At 41.6% G+C, this 23643-nt stretch overlaps 2 protein-coding genes across 3 annotated transcripts; one reads left to right on the top strand and one right to left on the bottom strand.

The window, feature by feature from the left end:
• The first annotated feature begins 515 nt into the window (after positions 1–515).
• Positions 516–4065, top strand: GPX2 (glutathione peroxidase 2). The gene is made up of 2 exons (XM_008138946.3): positions 516–862; positions 3407–4065. Exons 1-2 carry the CDS (start codon positions 641–643, stop codon positions 3755–3757), a joined length of 573 nt encoding a protein of 190 aa, XP_008137168.2. The 5' UTR covers positions 516–640; the 3' UTR covers positions 3758–4065.
• A 3800-nt stretch (positions 4066–7865) lies between these two features.
• CHURC1 (churchill domain containing 1) lies at positions 7866–19872 on the bottom strand. Of its 2 annotated transcripts, none has more exons than XM_008138949.3 (4): positions 19768–19872; positions 15956–16091; positions 15224–15294; positions 7866–10216 (listed from the first exon to the last, which is right to left on the bottom strand). In XM_008138949.3, the coding sequence occupies exons 1-4, from the start codon at positions 19804–19806 to the stop codon at positions 10124–10126; spliced, it is 339 nt and encodes a 112-aa protein (XP_008137171.2). In that variant the 5' UTR covers positions 19807–19872; the 3' UTR covers positions 7866–10123. The 2 variants fall into 2 exon arrangements, with proteins under 2 accessions (XP_008137171.2, XP_054571965.1); XM_054715990.1 differs by having other exon boundaries at positions 15224–15297; positions 19768–19868.
• Positions 19873–23643: the final 3771 nt, after the last annotated feature.

Here is a 23643-nt window from a genome sequence, read left to right on the forward strand (position 1 = left end):
ATGTCATGCACCAGGCCTCTAGTTATTTTATAAAAATCACAAATTGTGCCCCAAGGTCTCCTTTGATTTAGTGGAAAGCAACAGCCAAAGAGAAAACTGTGAGCAGTAATATATATATATTTCAGTTTTAGTCTGAGTCAAGGGGACATGCATCCCAATTCTCTTCCTCCCATTTCAGATCTCAGCAGACCCTGACTTCTCCATTGCACCGTTCAGAACTTGGCGCTCAGCAGGCACTCAATAAATGTATGCACCATGTGAAACAACTTGTTAGGGCAAGTAGGAGTCAATCCTGCATCCCTCCCTCCCTTTTTTCCTCCAGGGCGACCTTTGGGGCTCTGGTTTCCTGCAAGTAGTGAATTATTCATGTCTGTTCATAGATATCAAGTTGGCCCTCCCAGGTTGCCAGCAGGGTAGGGCAGGGAGGTGGCTTTGTTTAGTCTGTAAATAGGAGGAGCAACCTCCTTGTGCAAACAGCCCTCGCAGGTGGGTGACTGTTTTTGCTAAGTCATTCTGAGGATGCTCAAAGCCCCATTGTGAGATCCTTCCTGTCCTTCCAGGCTCCTCCTCCCTCCCCACCCCTTTAATAGATCCTTAAGTGGGCTCCCGCCACCTGCCAGGCTCACCCTGCACGCTCACCATGGCTTTCATTGCCAAGTCGTTCTACGACCTCAGTGCTATCAGCCTGGATGGGGAGAAGATAGATTTCAATACATTCCGAGGCAGGGCAGTGCTGATTGAGAACGTAGCATCGCTCTGAGGCACAACCACTCGGGACTTCACCCAGCTCAACGAGCTGCAATGCCGCTTTCCCAGGCGCCTGGTGGTTCTTGGCTTCCCTTGCAATCAATTTGGACATCAGGTGAGGGGTCCCTTGTATTGCATACAAGGGCTGGGTTGTCTAGTAGGCTAAGGGGAAGGGAGAAAGACTGTGTGTGTTGAAGTGCCTGGAATCGGGGGCATGTTTGTCAATGTAGGTCTTTAGTACATGTGACTACCAAGGGGAAGTATACATATGATTCTGTCTGTGATTAAAGACCGAGGGCGTGGATTTTTATTATTATTATTATTGCTTATTGTCTTCCCAATGAGGGCTGGTACCAGGTCTGTTTTTCTCTCTATTGTATTATCAGTGCCTCAGATATAGAAGATACTCATTAAATATTTGCTAAATGAATGAATGGAGGAAATAAAAGATCAAGAATCAAAGGAGGATTAAACTGACTCAGGAGACCTTAGATCTAGCTAGTGTTGGTTCTGCTACTTAATGGCTCTGTGCCCTGGGAAGAGTCACCCACTTTTTCTGTTTTACTTTCCTCATCTCTAAATTGGGGAAAATACCACTTATCTCATAGGATTATTGTGAGGCTTCAAGGATAAGATATACAAAAGTAATATGCAAATGCAAGCAACTTTATTGTTTAGATTGAAGACTTTTATTTGCTTGTTTGAAATCATCCAAGTGGGGAGTAAATTTGAGGGAAAGCTCAGGGTGTTATGTCTCCTCCGGGCCTCACAGGCACCTCCCTGTCTGATTAATGGGTCAAGTTGTTATAGAGCTTCAGCCCACACACCTCAAGTTATCTTTTAGGGGTTCTTCTATTTTCACGTATTGTTTTAACAGCACAAGCAGGCAGAATGTCCTCAACCGAACCCTCCCATTAAATCCCCTTAGCTCAATTCACAGTGGCATGAAGAGAAGGAAGAGACTAGCAGAGATGTATGCAGGCAGACAAATGTCATTGGCTGTGACAAACCTGAGCCCACACCATTACTGCTCTGACTGTTCCTTCCCTGGCTCAGTCTGCTTCTAGGCTCGGCCAAAGCAGGAGAGATAAAAAAGGGCAAAACCTCTTCATTTTATTTTATTTTTAAAAAAATATTTTTATTGATGTCAGAGAAGAAGGGAGAGGGAGAAAGAGATGGAAACATCAATGATGAGATTCATTGATTGGCTGCCTCCTGCATGCCTCACAATGGGGATCCAGCCCCCAACTAGGGCACGTGCCCTGACCAGAAATCAAACCATGACCTCCTGCTTCATAGGTCAATGCTCAACCTCTGAGCCACGCCAGCTGGGCAAAAGCAAAACCTCTTTAGAGATGTTTCTCTGGCCTGGAGGTGCCCCCAGACTCACACCATCACTTCCAGCTATCTAGTTGCTGGAGGGAGTCCACAACCTACCTGTAGCCAGACAGCCATTTGCATTAGAGATAAGAAGCCTAATAGAGATGGACTCTGGGCTCAAGATGTCATGACGGCCTAGAACTGACTGTTCTAATTGGTCCTCGTAGGTCAGAAGCAGGGACTTTCTCCCAGTGGGAGATACCTGACTCTATTAGACTTGGGGGTGTGTGGAAAATAAGGGTTTTCATGGGCCTTTTGGGGACGTCATGGGCGGGGAATGCTGAGTGGGGACAGATCGGTGATGGCAGCGGGAGGGAAAGACAAGTAACAGGTTCAGGCTAAAGCATTCACAGCTGAGCAGACTGAGTGTGAGGGGCAGGAGTCTTGGGATAGTAGTCCAGAAATGAAAGGAATGATAGTTACACATTCACAACCTTTAGCCCTCAAGCACTTAATTTCCTTAACTCCCTCTTTCCCTGGCCTGTTCCAGATCCCTAAATCCTCTAACCCCTGACCCCTAAACCCTCTAACCTATTCATTCATCCCTGTTAGCCACCAAGTAATTACATTTAGAATACATTCACCGATGTCTCCAAATCACTTTGCCTTTGTGGCACCTGAAAACTAGACCTCCTTGGATGGGGGTCTTCCTTCAGCAAAGCTCCCTCCTGCTTGCACTTCAGATACAGGACAAGGCAGATGAAAGCAAGAAGCGTAAACCCCATTCCCCTCGGCCTCAATTTCACCCTTGGCTTGAGGAGCTGAGTAGGGCAAAGGCAAAGGCCTCAACACTCACATGTAAACAGAAGCAACAGAGGCAAAGCCAGGGCACAGGAAGGGCAAGGTGGTAGCAGGATGTGTGGGAAGGTAAGTAGAAGGAGGGTTCTATGCAGTATGACCTGAGCCTCCTTTTCCTTTCTACTGCCCTGAACTTAAGGTTCCTTGAGATTCAGACAGACACCCTAAGAACTGCTCAGGGTAGGTTGGAGAGAGAAACAACAGTTCAAAAGTGCTAAATCTCTCAGTATAGGAACAGCCAAGATAGGAACTGCAAAAACTTTCAGAAATGGCCTAGCAAAACATAATAGCTGTGAGAGGGAAAACTCTAAGTCAAGGATAGGGCAGAGCAAATGAAGAAGGGAAGAAAAGGAACAGAGCGGGGGAAAGATACATAGAAAAGAATGATCCTGGGGAGGAGTCTAGAGGGTGAAAGGTTTGCTTTGTGGACCCTTCATTTCCCCTCCCCTTTTCCATGCTCTCTGTCTTCTTCCTCCCCCAGGAGAACTGTCAGAATGAGGAGATCCTGAACAGTCTCAAGTATGTCCGCCCTGGGGGTGGATTCCAGCCCACCTTCACCCTTGCCCAGAAGTGTGAGGTGAATGGTCAGAATGAGCACCCTGTCTTCGCCTACCTGAAGGACAAGCTCCCCTACCCCTATGATGACCCATTTTCTCTCATGACGGATCCCAAGTTCATCATTTGGAGCCCAGTGCGCCGCTCAGATGTGGCCTGGAACTTTGAGAAGTTCCTTATCGGGCCAGAGGGGGAGCCCTTCCGACGCTACAGCCGTACCTTCCCCACCGTCAACATTGAGCCCGACATCAAGCGCCTCCTCAAAGTTGCCATATAGACGCGGGCTGCTCAGCACACAGATCTCCTACTCCATCCAGCCCCTGAGTATCTCTCCTTAGGATTCAGAGTGTCCTCAGGAGACACTGCTGGACCCTCCTTCATCGAAGAGCCTTGCCTTTCCTGTCAGCCTGTTTCTTTCCCAACCTTCTGGTTGGTGATTCAACTTGGCCTCCAAGATGTAGGTGGGCTCTGGGCCTTCACAGAATGATGGCACCGTCCTAAACCTGTTTGGGCGGGGTCTGAGGCATGTGAAGAGCCCGGGCCAGCCTGCTAGCTGAGTCCAATAAAGGGCAGGTGTGGAAATGGCCTGGCTTTCTGTGTCTTCTTCCTTGACAAGGTGGAGGGATGGTATATACTGCAGGTGGGCCAGAGGAGCTGGCAGCACACCAAGGCTTCGGAGAGGGAGGCTCTGATCAAGGGGAACCCCCTAATTGTTGCCTGGAAAGCAGGCCCTGGTCAAGTTCTGCGAGGCAGGTGGAGTGGCAGTAAATTGTTATTACTTTATGACTCTTCTCCAGAGCTGTGGGAATGAGGTGGTAAAGAGGAGGGAAAGACAATGGGCCCTTTGGTTAGAGAACTAGGAGGTTAGTTAGGGGATTCCCAGAAGTCGAGGCTATTGCTATGGGTACTGGGCCAATTAAATGCTACCTACCCCTTGAGGATTTCCTGGTAAGTCAATTCGGTGGACTCTCACTAGCAGCAGGGTGGGGAGGGTGCAGTTACTGGCACACAAAGGGCACTTCATCCGTTTCCTGGTCACCTTGCTGAGCACACTTGGTTTTGATCTTGTGCTAGACTGACTCTCCCTCCTTTATAACGTTCACATTGCACCCTTGTTTTTCATATTCACAAGTTCAGACACAAGACAAACAAGTTTAGGCATGAACAATCGGCTTTGTTTCTTCCACAAGGGTGGGGATGGGCGAGGGCCTCCCTTCCCGGTCAGACTGCCAACGTGACAGCTGTCCTCTGTGACAACAGGGTTCTGCCCAATGGCTTTGTGAGGACGGTGTCCAGGGTCCTCATCTAGTCCAGGCACACTCCCAAAACACGCCACCGCCAAGGCCAGGTCCAATCACGTTCTGGAAAAGACCTGCTGAAAGGCCCCTGCCCTGTCACTCTGGCCCACAAACCTCTCCCTAGAAACTTCTCATTGCACCTTTCCTTCTCTGACCACTAGATGGAATATTTCACTTCTCTTTATTGAAGCCCTGAAGGGACAATTCTCCAAACTGAAGACGCTGCTTGAGAAGGAGAACGCCAGTGCTGAGGGGAAAGGCTTTTCCTACAATGCTCCCTAAACTATTTTCTAAGCACTTGCATCATCTGAGAAGCAAATGTAGAACAGAGGTTAAGGATCCCCATGGTCTGACCTTCAACTAAAGCTATGTCATCGACCGTGCTTTTTTTCAAAAGGGTAACCTGAGCGTTATAGTGCGACCCTGGCACCCTTCTGCCGGGCCTTCTGCTAAATCAAGGTTGCCCTTGACTTGAAAACACAAGCCTTTTAAGATTCCTGCTCTTAAAGCCAACATTGGGGTACGGATTTGGGGGGGGGGGGGCAGGGCCAACCACTGATTTTAGAGCAATAACTGCAGAGACAAACTGCTTCCCTGAAGAAATGAAATACAGAATTCGTGTTGGATGCTAGAATGACTAGTTCATCATCTTGATAGTGTTATAGCCTGTGTTACATCCGATAACAGAGGCAGCTATCCTGGCTGTTGGCATTATGCTACAGGCAATTTAGGGCCTGACATGCCAGTACAATGTGTTGGGTCTTTCCCATGAGGCTCAAGTTGAATTATTTAGAGATCCCAAAGGAATGGGAATTGTAAGTGATTTTTCGGAGAGTCGGAAAGGACCCTAATGCTAGGAAGAGGGCCCCTCCTTTGTGTAGGGGAAATGCTATTTGCTTCAGAAGGGACCTGACCGTTTGGCTCAGGAAGGTACAGGGAGGCAGAGCTGGGGAAGTTGTTTTTACAGGGTGCTGTGTTTTACTAAATCGTTAGTTGTGCTGTTGTTAAAATGAAATGAGAAACTGTTTCCTTTCCTTAAGTCCTCATCTTATTTGTCGCCCTTTACATCCTCAACAGTAGCAGCTTATGGTCATAAGTTTAATGACAAAGCAAAGCTTAATATAATCACCCATTTTCCTAGATCAACAAAATCTTTTCATCATATTTCCAGAGGGGCACTCAGGAAGTAGGGGGAAGGCTCATCAACAAGCTTCCCCACAAGTGCTGAGGTGATGCTGCTCCATTTAGAGGGACAGAGCTCATCCTTTCTCTGAGGGCTCTTCCAAAAATATAGCCACTGGCTTCAAATAACTGATATCAGAGGACCAAGATACGGAATGAAACTGAGCATTATTTCCATAAATATGTTCCCATAGCTATTTGTCCTTAGTTTAAGAAAGTTAGCCTATCTCTAATGGGTGATTTCGTATCTGGCGATCTCTTATAATCACCATCACAACCATCATCCAAACTACCATTTCGTATACTCATATACTGCACTGAGTACTTTATTTACTGATTTTTTTTAAAAGGGAGGGAAGAAGGGAGAAAGAGAAACATCGATGTGAGAGAGATACATCGATCTGTTGCCACCTGTATGTGCCCCAATTGGGGATCGAACCTGCAACCTACGTATGTACCCTGACCAGGAATCGAACCCACAACCTTCTTTTCTTTTTATCCTCGCCCAAGGATATTTTCTCCATTGATTTCTAGAGAGAGATGCAAGGGAGGGAGGAGGGGGAGAGAAATATTGACATGAACAAGACACGATGGGCTGCCTCCTGCACATGCCCCAGTAGGAACCTGCAACCGAGGTACGTGCCCTTGACAGGGAATCAAACTCATGACCTTTGGTCCAAGGGCTGACACTCTAACCACTGCTCCAAACTGGTCAGGGCTGAACCCGCATCCTCCTGGTGCGTGGGACATGCTCAACTAACTGAGCCACACTGGCTAGGGCTACACTAAGTACTTTAAATAGGTTAGGCCAGTGGTCGGCAAACTCATTAGTCAACAGAGCCAAATATCAACAGTACGACTGAAATTTCTTTTGAGAGCCAAATTTTTAAAACTTAAACTTCTAATGCCACTTCTTCAAAATAGACTCGCCCAAGCTGTGGTATTTTGTGGAAGAGCCACGCTCAAGGGGCCAAAGAGCCGCATGTGGCTCGAGAGCCACAGTTTGCCGACCACGGGGTTAGGCTAATTAATCCTCATATTGACTCTGCGAGGAATTTTTACCTTTATTTAAAGAGAAGGAAAGTAATAGTGTCAACAATATAAATAAATGGTGACTGAGTAAGACACCTGCCAAGGACAAAGGACTATAGAGTAGCAGAACTGAAAATTAAACCCAGGTCAGCCTGACTCCAAAGCCCCTACTCTTAACCACTGCTCCCTTCTATCTGTTTCTTCATAAAGACCACTGCCAGCTGCCTCTACACCCCACACTGTACAACCTAAAAACCTTTCACTTATATTATTTGATTTAAAAATTCCATGAAGGAGACATGATTATTTCTATTTTTCCATTGAAGAAACCAAGGTATAGATAAAATATGAGACTTGTCTAACCTCCCACCAGGAACATGTGGCAAAGCTAATTCTAGACCCAGGTTCTTGTTTTACAGTCAAGAAATACACATTTTAAAACTGAGAGCCTCAAATTAAGTCAATAACTTAACCTTGCTCACAAAAGAATGAAACTGAAATAAAGAACAGTGAACATATATTATTTTAGTGATAACTTAAAAGTAACAAACCATATCTGGTTGTGCCAAAACTATATCATATATCAATTAATTAGTATTGGGAGAACCCAGAACAACTTGAGAAAGACAGAGCTAGCTAAATCAACACAATAAACATACTGAGCTTTGAACTCCAAGATCTGAACTAGGCAGAACCAGATCTGTACCACATGGAGCAAATAGAGAAAGAATGAGGTGTCAGGACATGCCCACATCCCCAATTACACGTACAGGTGAAGCCTTGTCCTTCTTGTATCTCAGGGTAGGAAGGTAAAAAAGACTGATGCTTTTTGCCGGGTTCCTCTTTATTTAAACAGAAAAATAGACTCAGTAGAACTGGGTTCAAAAGGTCTTTATTTTTTTAGATTCAGAGAAAAATTCTAGAAGATGAAAAAGAAAGTATCACAAAACATAGCATGATGTTGGTAAAATAATAAAATATATGGATAGGATTTTATGTTTTAAATTTTTGTAGTATATTTTGTTCAAAATAGATAATTATACATCTTGCAATAGACGAAGATATCAGTAGAGGCATATGGAATTGTACTCTTGGGCTCCAAATGACTAAATTGGAAGCATTCAAACTCCAAAAAGGGACGATTCAGAGGCTGTAAAGGGCTTAGTGCTATTTAAAGTAATGAAGCACTTTCTCTACTTTCTGGATTCATTTCACCAAATGATTTCCTCAGCAGGTCAGATATAGATTTGCAGTAAGTGGAAAATATTTTCCAGGAATAAAACAACTGATTCCTAAGGAGCAGCTAACTTAGCTTTTCCAAATAATAAATTTTGGTCTGACATGCCTTGGTTTCTCAGAGGGCAGTCACTGATATTCTCAAACTCTTCCTGACCTTGCCAGATCCTATACTTCATGTGTACTGAACACTCCTGAGAGGGAGTGACTACTAGCTGTGTGACCCTGAGTAAGCTACTCAACTTTTTGTGCTTAGTTTCTTTGGCTCTAAAATCGAATTAATAATAGTACCTACTTCATGGAGCTGTGAATGAGGATTAAATCAGTGCTTTTTTAAAAAGGCCTCGGCACAAAGTAAGTACTCAATAAACCTCAGCCTTTATTATCCCTGTTATATAACAAAGCTTCTCCCTGGTATCAATCATGATCACTTTGCTCACCTTTTTTTCTTAGAAGCAAAGCCTTAGTTCAGAAAGCCCAAGTCTCTTAGATCTGAAGAGGAAACAATTTTGTTTCTAATGCCTAACCCTTTTAAGTTTGGTCTCACAATGAGAAGAACTAACTGAAGCCATCTCATTTGTATCTAGTTCTTTCTATGCTTTCCAGAGCATTTTACATTCATTATTCATTTGGATCTCTCAATAATACTGTGCAGGATATATAATATCAATTCTTATTAGACCAATTTTTTAAAAAGGGGACAATAAAAAATAGAGCAATGCTTTGCTTAATGGTTGTGCTGCTACCGAATGGCTGAGGGGCCTAAATGACAGAGATTGAACACCCAGTGTTCTTTCAACTATGCAAGTTAAGATAGTCTAAGACTCCTTTGGAGCAAATGAAACCATTCTATTTATATTAACAAAAGTCCACACTTTATTCAGATTTCCCCAGTTTTCCCCAAATGTCCTTTTTCTGGTGTAAGGTCCCATTCAGGATATGACATTACATTCAGTAGTTGCTTACTTACTTTGAGTAAACCAGTTCCTCAGACTTCCTTATCTTTGATGACCTGACAGTTCTGAGGAGCACTGGCCAGGTATTTTGTAGAATGTCCCTGAAGTGGGATTTGTTTGATATTTTTCTAATGATGAGCCTGGAGTTATGGTTTTTGGGGAGGATACTACAAAGGTAAAGTGCCATTCTCATCACATCATGCTATCACATGGCCTATCACCAATGACGTTAACCTTGATCCAGGCTAGTGTTTGTGCCCTTTCAATACTATACTCTAGATGGAAATCAACACACACACTCACACTTAAGGAGTGGGGAATATCTATATACATTATTTGAAAATCTTTTGCATGGGAGATTTGCCTATCATAATGTATATATTTACTTATTCAATCATTTATTTATGTCAGTATGGATTCATGAATATTTATTTTATAGTTTGAGTTATAATCCAATGCTACTTAATTGCTTTGATTACTGGGAGCTCCTTCAGTTGGCTCTTCTGTCCTTCTGACATCCCCAACCATTGTGATTTTTTTCTGAGCACTTTCTTTTTTTTGTGGCGCAAGATGCTCCAGGCTCATCTTGAGTATTTATAGTCCTAGTCCTAGAGTAAGTCATTTCTCCAAGGAGCTCTGCTTCCTTTTACTGGAACCAAGATCTGGGCACTAGGTTCTCCCATTCTAATTATTTTTAGCCACACAGCACTAACAAAGATGCTTCATTCTGGCTGCACCAATGTGAACTGGGAACTTTGGGAGAAGAGCTCAGCTCTAGAGAACAGTAATCCCCCAAATTACTTCTTTTCTTTCAAAGAATAGTTAAGTCTAAGCAGAAACAAATAAGCAAATAATTTCCATTATAAACTAAGACAAACCATCAGGTTTGCAGCATTGTAACCAACACAACCTAGTTACAACAGAACTGCAGAAGGGTCCTTAGAATAACAGAGTCATTTGTCGGGGGTCATCAGGGAGAATGCTGATAGTGTCTTCAGCTTTGCCACATAACAAGCACAGCATGGTGTACTCCTAGAACAAGATAAAGTGCATCATTACCGTGAGGAACAGGGAGGAAGATGCTTCCTAACTTACTCAGGTGCTGTCCTCTACATTGCCATGGGTATTCTTTCTGTAAGTTAAGTCAATTTCAACACCTATAAACAATGTCGTTGGTTTATTCTAGGTATCCCACAGCCTTTTGTTTATATAAACTGAATACATGCTGATGCTCTATTTACTATGAATACAAGAATGCCATCTTGGAAATGCATGGCCATTTCTTGGACTTAAAAAAACACACATATTGGGCTTAGTTAGTGCTGTTATTTGAGTGTGGGCCCCTACGTACAAATTCCTGATCATACAGATGTTCCTTTCTAGGATATTTAGCACTAATATGCAATAGAAATGATTTTTAAAAGAATAAACAAGGGAGAAAATTCCTAAACCAAAAAAGCTTATTTAACCTATCCCAAGAAAATAAAAAATTATATTAAATCCACTAGTATGTCAAGCATGCCTCATATTTAGATAGTCAGTTGTCTGGAATTTGATCTATTTCAGAAGTTTTATGTTTCTTGGGTTTAAGAAATGTTTAGACTAATGACAGAAGGGATTTTGTTTTAGGCAAAAAATCCTTAGGGCAAAGTCCTGTTCTAATAGAGGTCCCTTTCTAGAGTATTTAATATGGTCATAAACTACAGAAACATTTCTTTTAAATCTTTTGCTTAAAAATCTTTATCTTCTTTAGGAAAACAAACATCTATGTCAAATCTATACGTATTTCTGCACCTGACATTGAGATTGCTAGCTGTCCGGCAACTGATCAGTCAAGGCAGTTTGTGTTTCAAGGGCCTGGACAGTCACTAGAGAGAGGGCCACAGAGATAAACAACGACTACAGCACAAACGCAACTGCCTTTCCATTTCCTTCTAGTGAGTTCAGCAAAGAGCTTAATTGTGGCAGTGGACTGTTTCTTAAAGACTACATTGAATTTTCAAGTCTACTCTACACACACTATAGAAATAGAGGCTAGACCTCAGCAAACAAATGCAAGTCTCATGAATTAAAAATAAAATAAAAATCCAGTCTCTCCAAGGTCTTTTACTGCCTTCAAATACTTCTGCTTTCACCCATTGGACATCACTAGTAGGATGTCAGCCTCCCACTGGAAATGAAGAAGAAAAAGGTAATAAAGTCAAATGGGAATATGTGTGAAGCTAGATAAATATCTGAGTTTTCAACCAATCTATTCATTGACAAGTTTTTATTTAGTGCTAGGAACACTGGTAGACATGAAAGAAGGCAAGGACAAAACTGCCCGTGTAAAACTTACAACCTAACTTGGGAGAAAAAACAGACACACACCTAACATATGGTATAATCTGTAAAGATTAATTTATAGGCAGTCTGTATTCCAAATTCCATTGTAGGTCAACTGTTAGGAATTCAAAAGCAGTTTCCCACAGAAGTAATTGTACCCGACAGATTCCCAGGAACTCCAGGGAGTCTTTTAAATTTATATTATACAAGTACTATAGATTCTAACCATATATAGCAGCACTTCTGTGGGAAAATATGCCTAGAATTCTACCTTGGAGTGCCAGAAACATATCTCCATGTGCTGCCAGGAATGTGGTGGGACTGGGAAACCTTTTACCAAATCTAGCCAATTTGGGAGAATAAGAATTCCTCCCAGGCATTCATGGAGACCCTTTAAGGCTCCACCTGGGCAAATCCAAAGGGCACAGATTTGGAAGGAAGGGTGGAGTGGGTGGAATCACCTTTGGGTAAGACCAGATCCTGTGGCTTATTCTGAGGGTCCCATGGCTATATCACCGAAGTCCTTTTTTTCTATCACTATATATTAATTCTGACTCCAAGGCCTCTCCTTCCTGATCCACAGAAGAACAGAAAGCAATCTCACCGGTCCCCTCTTATTTCCTGGGGCAAACACATAGTCATTTTAACGGCTTTTAGGGTGATATAAAAAATAAAGAATATATGTAATCATTCATAATGTATTTTCCACCAACTCTGTACTTCTGTCTCTACTTTCCCCTCTATTCTTGCCATCAGAAAATCTTCTTTGTTTAACAATGGCCTTGTGGTTGCTTTATAAACAGGGATACATACTGAAATATTTGTAGAAGTAGTGATACATTTGGGATTTGTTTCAAAATTATCCTGTGGGGAGACATGGGAATGGTAAGGTACAAACAAAGCAAATTAAAGCTGGGTAATGGAGGTTAATACTCTATTCTGCCTATTTTTTATTATGTTTAAAATTCCCATAAGACATTTAAAACAAAACAATACATTATCAATGGTGGGAATTGCACTTTGAATCGGAACCACTGCCGGAGTAAGATGAGGCTGGAATAGGGTGGGGAAGAGAAAACTAAGTCACAGCAGCTGAGAATGAAGACCTACAGGACCTGCTGTAGGTACAAGAAGTGCTCGGGAAAAGGAGAAAGAAGTATGGGTTGAACTATCAAGAGCAAGGAGATAAAATTTAAACTCAGCTTAAAAGAGGTAAGATTTAGTTGGCTTGAAGGTAGAGAAAGGGGCCAGTCAAGGAAAAAGGCCGAATAAGGACAGTGATATGAAAAAGAGCAAGCATGTGCCTATGACGTAGCAGAGGAGCGACAGGGTGATATGCTTGAGAAAGATTAACTGAGGGCAGAGTGCAGAACTACAGTTTGGGGGCTGCTGAAGTAATTTGGTTATTGTCCTTGACACAAGGTTTGGCAATGGAGCAAAAATAAGAGAAACAGGGAAAAAGAGGGCAGGTAAGATATTAGGCTTAGAGAAGGAGATTTGGCAGATACCTGACAGGTTTTAAATGAGATGGAGTGTGCTCACTATTTGAGGGAGTATAGAGAAGGTCCTAGGCCAGACACCAAAGCTTAGGGGAAAACAGGAAAGGAAACCAGAGAAAAAGCAAATGAGCAGGCTAAATGATTTAAAAGAAATAAAAAAGATCTAGCACGATGGACCTAAGAGAAGAAATGCTTTAAAAAGACAACAATGGTTAACAAAACCAGAACCAGAAGAGATGCTAAAAGAGGGAAGAACTGTTCTGGGAAACCTATGAGAAAAGAGTTTTAGAAAAGTGAAAATGAAAACCAGTGTGTAGGTGGTTAAGAGGCACATAGAGAAATAAGGGAAGCAGGATATAAACCTATTCAAGTAATAAAGCGAAAGGAAGGAAAGATGATGAGAAGATGCATCATAGAGGGAGCTAAGTAAAATAAAAAGAGTTTAATTTATTTTTAACAAACAAAGAACAGAGTATATTGAATGTAAAAAATTTTAAGTCCCATGGAAAAAAAAGAGTATGCTTAAGAGAGGAGGTAACACGAGACTCCTGAAGAAATGGCAGGGGTAAGCATCAGAGGAAATAAAACTCCCCCGCTGTAACAGGAGGGAAGGAAGAAGTCTAAGGTGAATGCTATGTGTGGTGCACATGAGGAGAGCAGTGGGAAACTAGGGAACGTGAAGCCACAGCCCAGCAAGAACTTTGGAAAGAGGAGTTTGGACGTTATACTGTAGCTAAAGGTGAGCGACGGAAGGGCCAATGAGGTAGTCTGATGGCAGAATTTAACATATGAGAGGGGGAAAGTGGATGCTGGGAGAGAGAACACTGGAGATCAAGAGTCCAGTCTAAGAGATTTTTTTCAAGAGAATTTCACACTATCTGGGCATTGTGACAATAAACCATCCTCCTCCTTTCACAGAGTAATTTCTAGGGCAGCTTTGAACATGGCTGCGTTCAGTCATAAAGGAAAATCAGCTTGAGTTTGGTCTCATGGCAGCAATATACAATGGCTCAATTAGGGCGTGAACAAGCAATCTCAATATCCATTCAGGAACTCTAAAAAGCTCTCAGGTCCTTCAGGAGCTTCTGGGAAATAGCTACAAGCATTCCTTTCCTCCCATGAAAGGATGGAGCTGCTCCTTTAAGCTCATGACACGCTTGTTCCCCTATCTGGCCACGGCTCGGTTACATATATCATATAAATATCTTTTGAGGTATAATTTTTGGATGCTGAGGAAATGTGGCCAAGATGCTATTTATTTATAAGCACAACGTATTAGACCAGATTATGACAGGTGACTAAGTGTTTTCTTACACACTAAAATAAGAATGAGAGTGGTTATACTATTTTATAATATTCTATCATGAAAGATCTTATTTTTTTCCTAATTATACTACTACTCAAATCTGGAAGATTTAAAAAAATTCCTTTGCCTGTTAAAAGCGCTAGCCTAATACTTATATCCTGTGGATGAACATTTAGTTCACACTAAATAAGTAACTCAAGCTGAAGGCTTGAAAATGGAGGCAGTGAGGGACAGACGCAGGCTGCAGCGTGTCCTCGTGGTTAAAGGGTGCCCTTGGCTCTCCTGCACTGTCCAGCTTTCCTTCCTGACCTTTACCCCTACTTCAGGCCTGCACGAACCTGTAGAATTCTGTTGCATTCTTCGCATGCTCTCACAATTGTCTAAGGACTAATCCTTATCATAAATCCCTATTCTCTGTCCTGAGGGTGGTTCAACTTCTCTCCTCCAACCTTGATACATCCATTTTGTTATTTTACTTACCAAATAATATTCCAATGTCTTACTGCAATGGAGACTACAGAATTGCTCAACTCTACATGCCTATTAGGGAAAACCGCCTTATCACAATTTCCATGCCCAGCAAGTAGGAAGCCAAAAATTGTGCAATCATATAACTAGGTAGATAAAAAAGATGCACAATAATAACCTCATAAGAATCTTCTTCATAAAAATGACAGGACTGAGAAATCATCTGTAAAATACACACTCTGATTTCTGACTCTTGTGAAGACAGGTTTGAGCAGATCCACCCACATCTAAAGTTTCTCTCTCAAGTTACACAGGTAGAAGAGAGGGGGATGGTCTCTTCTAATATTCACTAGTACTTCATTTATGAAAACTATATCCAGATTTTCAAGATTCTTTTATTATCTTCCCCCACCAATAACATACCCATATTTGTACATTTACCTGAAATTCATCCATGATACTGAATGTATATTCATGCCTGGCTACTACGTGATGACAATTCTGACACAGATCTGCTGAAACAGAGAGAGACTTAAATATTAAAGAATTAAGTCCTGGAAGGTGTCTTAAGGCAGTAGAATTTCTATTCTCAGCAATGGTATTGCTTTAAAACATCTACCTTGATAAGAAATCCAGAATCCACGACATAGCAACACTACATAATTAACAGCCTAAGTTCAGACACTCAATGTGCACATATTAATTCCCATTGAATGCTCTCTAAGGTAAATCAGTAAACAGATATGTAAATTTGTTTTTTTAAACCAGCTAGACCTATCTAACTATGTAAAAGCTTTTATTCTCAGGAATGATAGAAATTGTGCTACGACAACCAATCATAGATAAACAACTAATGCTAGACATTAAAGTAAATTTAGTGGTAAAACAAGACTCTAGTAAAAACAATATGATAGCCCTAGCCAGTTTGGCTTGGTGGACAGAGCATGGGCCCGTAGACTGAAGGGTCCTGGTTTTAATTCTGGTCAAGGGTATGTACCTTGGTTGCAGGCTTGATCCTCGGTCCTGGTCAGGGCTCAAGTGGGAGGTAACCAATCAATGTGTCTCTCTCACATAGATGTTTCTCTCTCTCTCCTCCTTTCTCTAAAAAAGTCAATGGAAAAATATTTTCAGGTGAAGATTAACAAAACAAAACAAACAAAAAGGTCTACTTACGATCATAGGTAACTATTTCTTCTCCATCTTCCTCTTTCAAAGATTTGTTTGTGATCAGCATAAAATCCCGCTTACCGCACACTGCACAGCCAGTAAAGTTCAGCAAGAAAGATCCATTCTCCAGGCAAATGTTACCCTAAAATAATAAAAATAGTAATTTAATTTTCTTATATTTCAAAATCCTTGGTGAAAACGATTAATAGATTTAAAATCTCTAAAGGCAAAAAAGAAAAGCGCCAAAATTTACTTGCTTGAAGGCAAAACCAATTAATTTTTGAAATTATTATTTTTTCCTCTAGATGTAGTATTCATGGTAAATAAAACTGAAGTGGTATTAGAGCTGTAAGTCTCTGAAGTCTGCAACTATGTTTAAGAGAAATAAATGCAAATGGTTATTCAGAAACAATTAATGAAGCTTTAGTAATATAAAATATGAAAAGAAAAATTAAAGAAACCTAACAGCAAACAATATTAGATGAGGTATCTTATCATAAAACTAGAATTAAAATTCAATCAAAATGGAAACACTGAGCCAATTAGAAAAATGATCTTATACACTGCAATGCTTAGTTGATTATTGAAACAGCATTTTCTAAAGCCTTAAAAATACCATAACATAAACAAAAAAATAGATTCTTAGCTCTACAGATGTCAGTCCTAACGGATATGTATGATTCAGGCATAGGAGATAAACTCTGCAATTCATCAGACTAACACCATGGCAATTCAAAGAGAAAGGGTTTTGCTTCGTCACTGAGAAACTAAACAATTTATGCTCCTGGCTCAGGGGAAGTCTTTGTTCAAGGCTTACTAATAATTGTTCACAACTAAAAGTCATTTCATAAATAATCTACTTCAATCTCATTTCTGACCAGCAAACATAAAGTATTTTTAACAGTTAATGTGATTAAAAACCATTTAAATAAACATTTCTCCAGTGTAGCTGTGTGCCTGATACTGTGCAAAGAATAGTGGAGAATTTGAGGATGAGTCACATGTTTCTGCTCTCAAAGAGCTTATGAAGTATCAGGGGAATTAAGGTCTAGCTGAAGTGATGTCACAGTGAAGCCATCCTGGATTCCCTGTACAATTAACCTCTTCTTTATGAGTAGCTCCTCGGTGCTATATATTAAGGAAGAGATTAACTCTGATGGGGGGAAAATCAAGCTAACTATATAGTTTGAAGACATTAAATCATAGGCACATGGACTTAACTACTAAAGAAGGGAAAAGCCTTGAGATTGAAGTATAAATTTCCAGCTATTAAGAACAAGTGTTTTGCTTTGATTAAAAAAACAAGCCGGCATGACTCAGTGGTTGAGTATAGACCTACTAGAGGCCCAGTGCACGAAATTCGTGCACTGAGGGGGGGGGGGAGTCCCTCAGCCCGGCCTGTGCCCTCTCGCAGTCTGCAGTCTGGAACCCCTCGCTCCTTACTGCCCGCCTGCTCACTGCTCCTTAGCACTGCTGCAGAGGCAGGAGAGGCTCCCACCACCGCCGCTGCACTTGCCAGCCGTGAGCCCGGCTTCTGGCTGAGTGGCGCCCTCCCTGTGGGAGCACACTGACCACCAGGGGGCAGCTCCTGCATTGAGCGTCTGCCCCCTGGTGATTAGTGCGCATCATAGCAACCAGTCATTCCACCGTTTGGTCACTTTGCTTATAAGGCTTTTATTATATAGGATGAACCAGAGGGTCATGGTTCAATTACAGGTCAGGGCATGGTCAGGGCACATGCCCCGGGTTGCGGGCTCAATCCCCAGTAGGGGTGTGCAGGAGGCAGCCAATCAATGATTCTCTCTCATCATTGATGTTTCTCTCTCTCTCCCTCTCTGAAATCAATAAAAATATTTTTAAAAAACACACAACTATGTGTTTGAGGTGTAACTTACATACAATAAAATCCACATATTGTAAGGGTATTGGTAAATGACTTTTAATAAACATACATGCCAATGTAAACACTACCCCAATCAAGATATAAAAATTTCTGTCTTCCCAGGAAGTTCCTTTATGCTTTGCAGTTTATCTCTAACCGCTCTCTCATCTCAGGCACCCACTGATCTGATTTCTATCTCTAGAGATTCATTTTGCCTCTCCTGAAATTTTATATAAACAAAATTATTCAGTATACTCATCTGCATTCAGATATTTTTGCTCGGCATAATATCCATGTTAATCATCTCTATTGTTATATGGATTTGTAGTTTGCTGGTTTTTATTGCTAAGTGATATACCATTGCATGGATTTATCTGTTGACAGGCATTTGGGCTCTTTTCAGGTATCGGCTGTTATGAATAAAGCAGCAATAAGATTCATGTATGTCTTGTGTGGACATATACCTTTCTCTTGGGTAAGTCACTAGAAGTGGAATTGCTGAGTCATACAGTAAAAACATAATATATATATATATATATATATATATATATATATATATATGTATATATATATATATATAATATATTAGGGTTAGGGTTAGGGTCTCTTTTTAAACTTCAAAAGTATATATGAAATAGAATACAGTACAGAAAAGTACGTCAAACGTAAATGGACACCATAATGCTTCTACCTATTAGGTGTCAGTAGTACTCCCAGATGTGACAACCAAAAATGTCTCCAGATATTGTCAAATGTCTGTTGGGAGGCAAAATTACTCCTAGTTCAGAACCACTGCTCTAATTCGTTCACTTTCATTGCTCATACATGGTGTTCCATTCTATGACTCTATCGCCTTTTGCCAGCCTACTAGTATAAACAATGCTGTTATCAACATTCTTATACAAGTCTCCAGGACCATATGCACATGCATTTATTTCTGTAGAATGGGAACTGCTGGGTCATTCAGTATGCACATCTTTAACTTTATTTGATAATGCTAAACCTCTTTTCAAAGAGGTTGTCCCATATGAGTTTTCATGTTGTTATATAAAAAGACTGAATATTACTCAAAATATTAACAGACTGAAGAAACTATAGAGATTTCCTACCTCTCACCCAATACAAGAATCCCTGTTTTGCTATTTCCCCCCTTCCTTCTTTTCTGCCCTAGTCACAACTAACTTTCAAGTCCCAACTTAAGTCCTTTTGGGGGGTGTTTGGGAGGGGGGTAATAATGTTATCCCCTATAGCTCTCCCCTTTTTCTCTAAATTTGAATAACATTTATGGACTGTACTACTCAGTTCTTGTTAATCACACACTCCCCCAAAAGGTAAGTTCTTAGGCAGCAATGAAGCTGCCTCTTATTTCTTCTTAGGTACCCCCTTGTAATCTAGCCACGCACACATAAAAGTTCAGTAAGTACACCGTGAATGTTGCATGAGAGTAAACAAGTTTGCAACCTCCTGAGCTTGAGAGGAACAGAGATTTAAAAGGTTAACAGCCATGAAACCTACATTCTCGTCTTGGCTCTCATACTAACTACAATATGGACCTGGGCAAGTGGTTTCCCCTTTCTAGCGCAGTAGTTTTCTCATCTACAAAATGGGGTTGGAACAGATGACCTCAGAGGTCCCTTCCAGATCTAGAATTCTGTAAGAAAAATTGAACTTCATCCAATGAAGCTTGCGGGTGAGACCAGGGGGAGGGATGGGGATATCTGTTGCCGACTGGGTTGATGGTGGCGGGGTTTTCTTTGTTGTCCCCTGCAACTAAAGAGAACTGGGATGCCGGCTGATGTCACCCACAAGGGCGGGGAAGAGGGAAGGGGCCGCCACAGCTGTCAAGTGCCCGGGGAAGGCCAGCCGGAGGTGTGAGAAGCCCCAGGGTCCGGGCACGGCCGAAGGAGCGGGAAGTTCTCGGCGCTCACTCGCTCACCCGATTGGGATATTCCTTCTCCACACAGTCCCCACACATGGCGACGCCGTTAACAGGGAAGGTCCTCCAGTACTTCCGGGAAGGCGAAACCTCGCGAGAGCTGAAAGATTGCCGCATGCGCCCTAAGTACTCGCCCCTGGAGTATTTAGTCTGGGAACAGAGTCGAAGTCCCCGCCCCTTAGCAACTGTTGTTAGGGCACGACGCGGGCGGGTCTCTTACGCAGCAACCGGTCGGACTTCAGAAACGGTGGGAGAAAGAGCACCAAGTGGCGGGAAGAGGGAAGGGATCTTGGACTGAGCAAAGTTCTAAAAGGCGCCTTCCTGAGTCTAGGCTGCCAGTCACAATACACAAGGAAAGTAATTGTTTCTCACGTTCAGCTTTCTTTCAGCCTTTCAGCTGCCTTGGTTTACTCCACACATAAAGCTGAAAATATAATTTAAATATTTTTCCTTAGCCATTTTTTTAGGGCAGTGAGAATGATAGATCAGATCTCGGCAGACGAATAAGCAATAACTGAAGTGTTTGGGAAGAGGCACTTCAAGCTTTGCAGAGACTCTCCTAAAAAGAACATGTGAAACGTTCATAGTAAATGACATTCCTAAAGGCCTCTGTGTGTCACAGAAGCACCTCAGTGGCAGGCAAGCACTATATAAATAGAAAATGGCCAGGTCAGTGATCTCTGCATCATTTCCCAATTCTGTGCAGCTCAAAATGCTTGTGATTGCTGCCCTGGTTATTTTTTAATAACCATTTTAAAGCAAGCCAGTTTAACGGGGCTTGCTAATATGGGAATTGGATATCCACTGGAGTGTTGAAATGGTAACCTTTGGTATTTCAGCCTCTGGTAAGGATCTGCAACAGTTACTAAAAGTCCCAGGTGTGCTAAGAAGCACTGCAGGAACTAGTGCATCAGAGTTCACTCTATTCTCGGAATAATTATAATGCCATGCCTTCTTCCATTTGTATACATTTTCAACAATTCACTTTCTAATTTTATGCTTTTACGACCCTATAAGATTAGTAATGTGAACCCCCAGAAGAAATACACCTGCCAAGAAGGACTCCTCATGGTTAACTGGGCCCAAATTCATAATCAGAGTCTAGCAGCCATTGCTGACAGAGGCCTCTCACACACACTGCCGTTCAGGGAAAAGTCACGGAACTGAGCTGTCAGCTTCCTGCACTGTGTGCTCCAGCCACCTGAGTCAACGCCTATAAGGGAGTTCCAACCATGGAGCGAGACCTGCCCGGACCAATGGGAACTATAGAGCTATATACTCATTTGCATCTATGTTGACCAATCAGAGCTGTTCTTTTATGAGACCAATCAGAATGCAGAATTCCAACCAATCAGGATAGTGCCATTTGGACCATTCAGAACTGTGCTTCTGGATTCCTCACTTGCATAAAAATGGACCAATCAGGAAACAGGGCGGGGGGGGGGGGGGGTGTTTCTCTATAAAAGGTGGCCGCCCCTTATTCTCAGTGGTGCACACTTTTGGTTTTCACCAGAGACTAGGTTTTCCTGGTTGCAAATTGTGCACAAAAATAAAGCCTCTCCTTCTCCACACTCAACCTGGGCACTGTTGTTGACAGTGAGAAAAGTATGTCTTCCCTTTTCAGATGAGGAAACCAAGAAAGTAAGTGGTTAAAGGTCTTGTCCATGGTAACAAAACTAGTCAGTAATCTGTCAGGACTAGGACGCAGTCCCGACCCTGGACTCAACCGAGGATATGTTTATTAATTTTAGAGAGAGGGAAAGACGAGAGAGAGAAGCTTCAGAACATTGAGTGGTTGCCTTCTGCACTTACCCCAACTAGGAATCGAACCTGCAACCTAGGTATGTACCCAGACCAGGAATTGAACCCAAAACCTTTCAGTATGTGGGTCCACGCTCCAACCAACTGAACCACACCAGCCAGGGCTGAGCTTAACTTCTTTTTAATACAGTGGCTCATTGCTACATGTGGCTATAAAGGACTTTTAATGTGACAAATTTGAACTGAAATGTCTTGTAAGTACATCTTTGACTCTAGATTTAGAAAACTTAGTATGAAAAAAGTAAAATATTTCATTTGTAATTTTATATTGATATTGAGATAATTGGGCTAGTTATTAAAATCAATTTCACCTGTGGTGTTTTTTAATCTGGCTACCAGAAAATTTAAAATTACAAATGTAGCTTAAATCATATTTCTACCACACAAGGCTGGTCTAAGCAATTCTCTTTCTTGATTGATTTTTAAATGCATCCTCTATTTTTAAAGCCTAATGGTGACATTTAACATTACTAACCACTGTATCTATTATATTCAATTCTATAGACATTTGTTGAGTGCCTTCTCTGTGCAAGGAACAGTGCAGACAATAGGAAGATGAAAAAGATGTTCCTTTCCTAGTCTCCAGAGATTCACAATAGAATCTGAGAGATGAAGTGAGCACAAATGCCTATAATTACTGGAAGCTTGTGGTTTTAGACCACCAGATGGAGAGACTTCTGGCAGATGGGGGATTGCAAGAGAGGAATTTGGGTCTTGAAGAATGTACTGTATAGGGTTTCAAAAAGCAGAGTGTTTCATATAGGAATTTCAGGTGGGCCATACCAAAGAGTTTGGATTTTATCGTGTAGGTGATAGGAGCCACTGAAAGTCTGAGCAGGAGAGGGATATCAGAGTTGTGTTTTAGGGAGATTATTTTAGCAGTATTTTATTGAGACTGGTGGAAACTGGAAGTAATTGGATATGCAAAAGGCAAACACAGACACGAACCACAAGGGGGAGATGTATAGCTTTCTGCCTGATCCTTAATAGAGAATGTTAATGATTTTTTAAAAAAATTAAAAATCACCCTGCAAAGATCTCAATGATAAAGTTCTTTGGTATGAACTGATTTTATGTTCTGAGGCATGAAAATCAATCTACATATTTACTAACATCTTTACCTTTCAGAGTGATATGGTATCTTGTTATTAAAATGAGCAAGTGAATAAAAAGGTTATCTTATTCATAGGCACAAAATTTCAAGAGCTAATGGCTATCCACCTAATGAAGTTCCCTATTCAAATATAACCATGCTCAGGGAAGAGAGTCAGCAAATGAGACTGGCAAGAGGAGGTGAACAGGACCAGAAATTAAAACGAGATTATGGTAATAGGCATATGAAAGTCTGTGAGGGTGACAGGTGGAAGACAGGAAAATAGAGACTACAAAGCAGAAGGAAATTAGCATAGAAAGGAATGATCAAGTAGTGGTGTAAAATAAGTTTGAAAACGTTTACCCCCAAAATCTATTTTCTCTTCTAGGTAATTATGTTAAAGCAAAATTTATAGGAAATATTTAAGGATTACCTTCTAATAGAATGTTCTCTTTAATAAACATGCGATGTCAATAACGTACATCACATATACTCACAGATTGCAGTTAATGCATGAAATTACGTCTTGGTAAATGAATCCATTTAGGTAGCTCTAAATGTTAAAATTATTCCATTACATACGCTAAACTTTGTCCCGGGACAAGATTAAAATTTTCCCTTAAGAGTTCAGTTTGAATCTCCCAACATCCTCTTTCTAGCACTTCTTTTCTTTTGCCTTTTATGATGCCTGAAGCCAAGAGACTGGAAGGATGCGATGCTGAGCATACCTATCCTCGTCACCTTTCATTTAAAGGGGCGAGGAAGCACCCCGCAGCTTTTATGGTACCACTGTCAGTCAGACCAATTTCAGAGATGGAAGGAAGCTCATCTCCAAGCAGGAGTCCAACTGCTTGGTGAAGGTATGTGTCATTCTTTCCATTGTCTCAAGGGAAGTGTGAAATAGGAGCGGTTGTCTTTATCTAGTATCATCTGCCTGGCATGAATGAATTACAATTCCAGGC

This window comes from Eptesicus fuscus, chromosome 5, assembly GCF_027574615.1.
Source record: "Eptesicus fuscus isolate TK198812 chromosome 5, DD_ASM_mEF_20220401, whole genome shotgun sequence".
Lineage (NCBI taxonomy): Eukaryota > Metazoa > Chordata > Mammalia > Chiroptera > Vespertilionidae > Eptesicus > Eptesicus fuscus.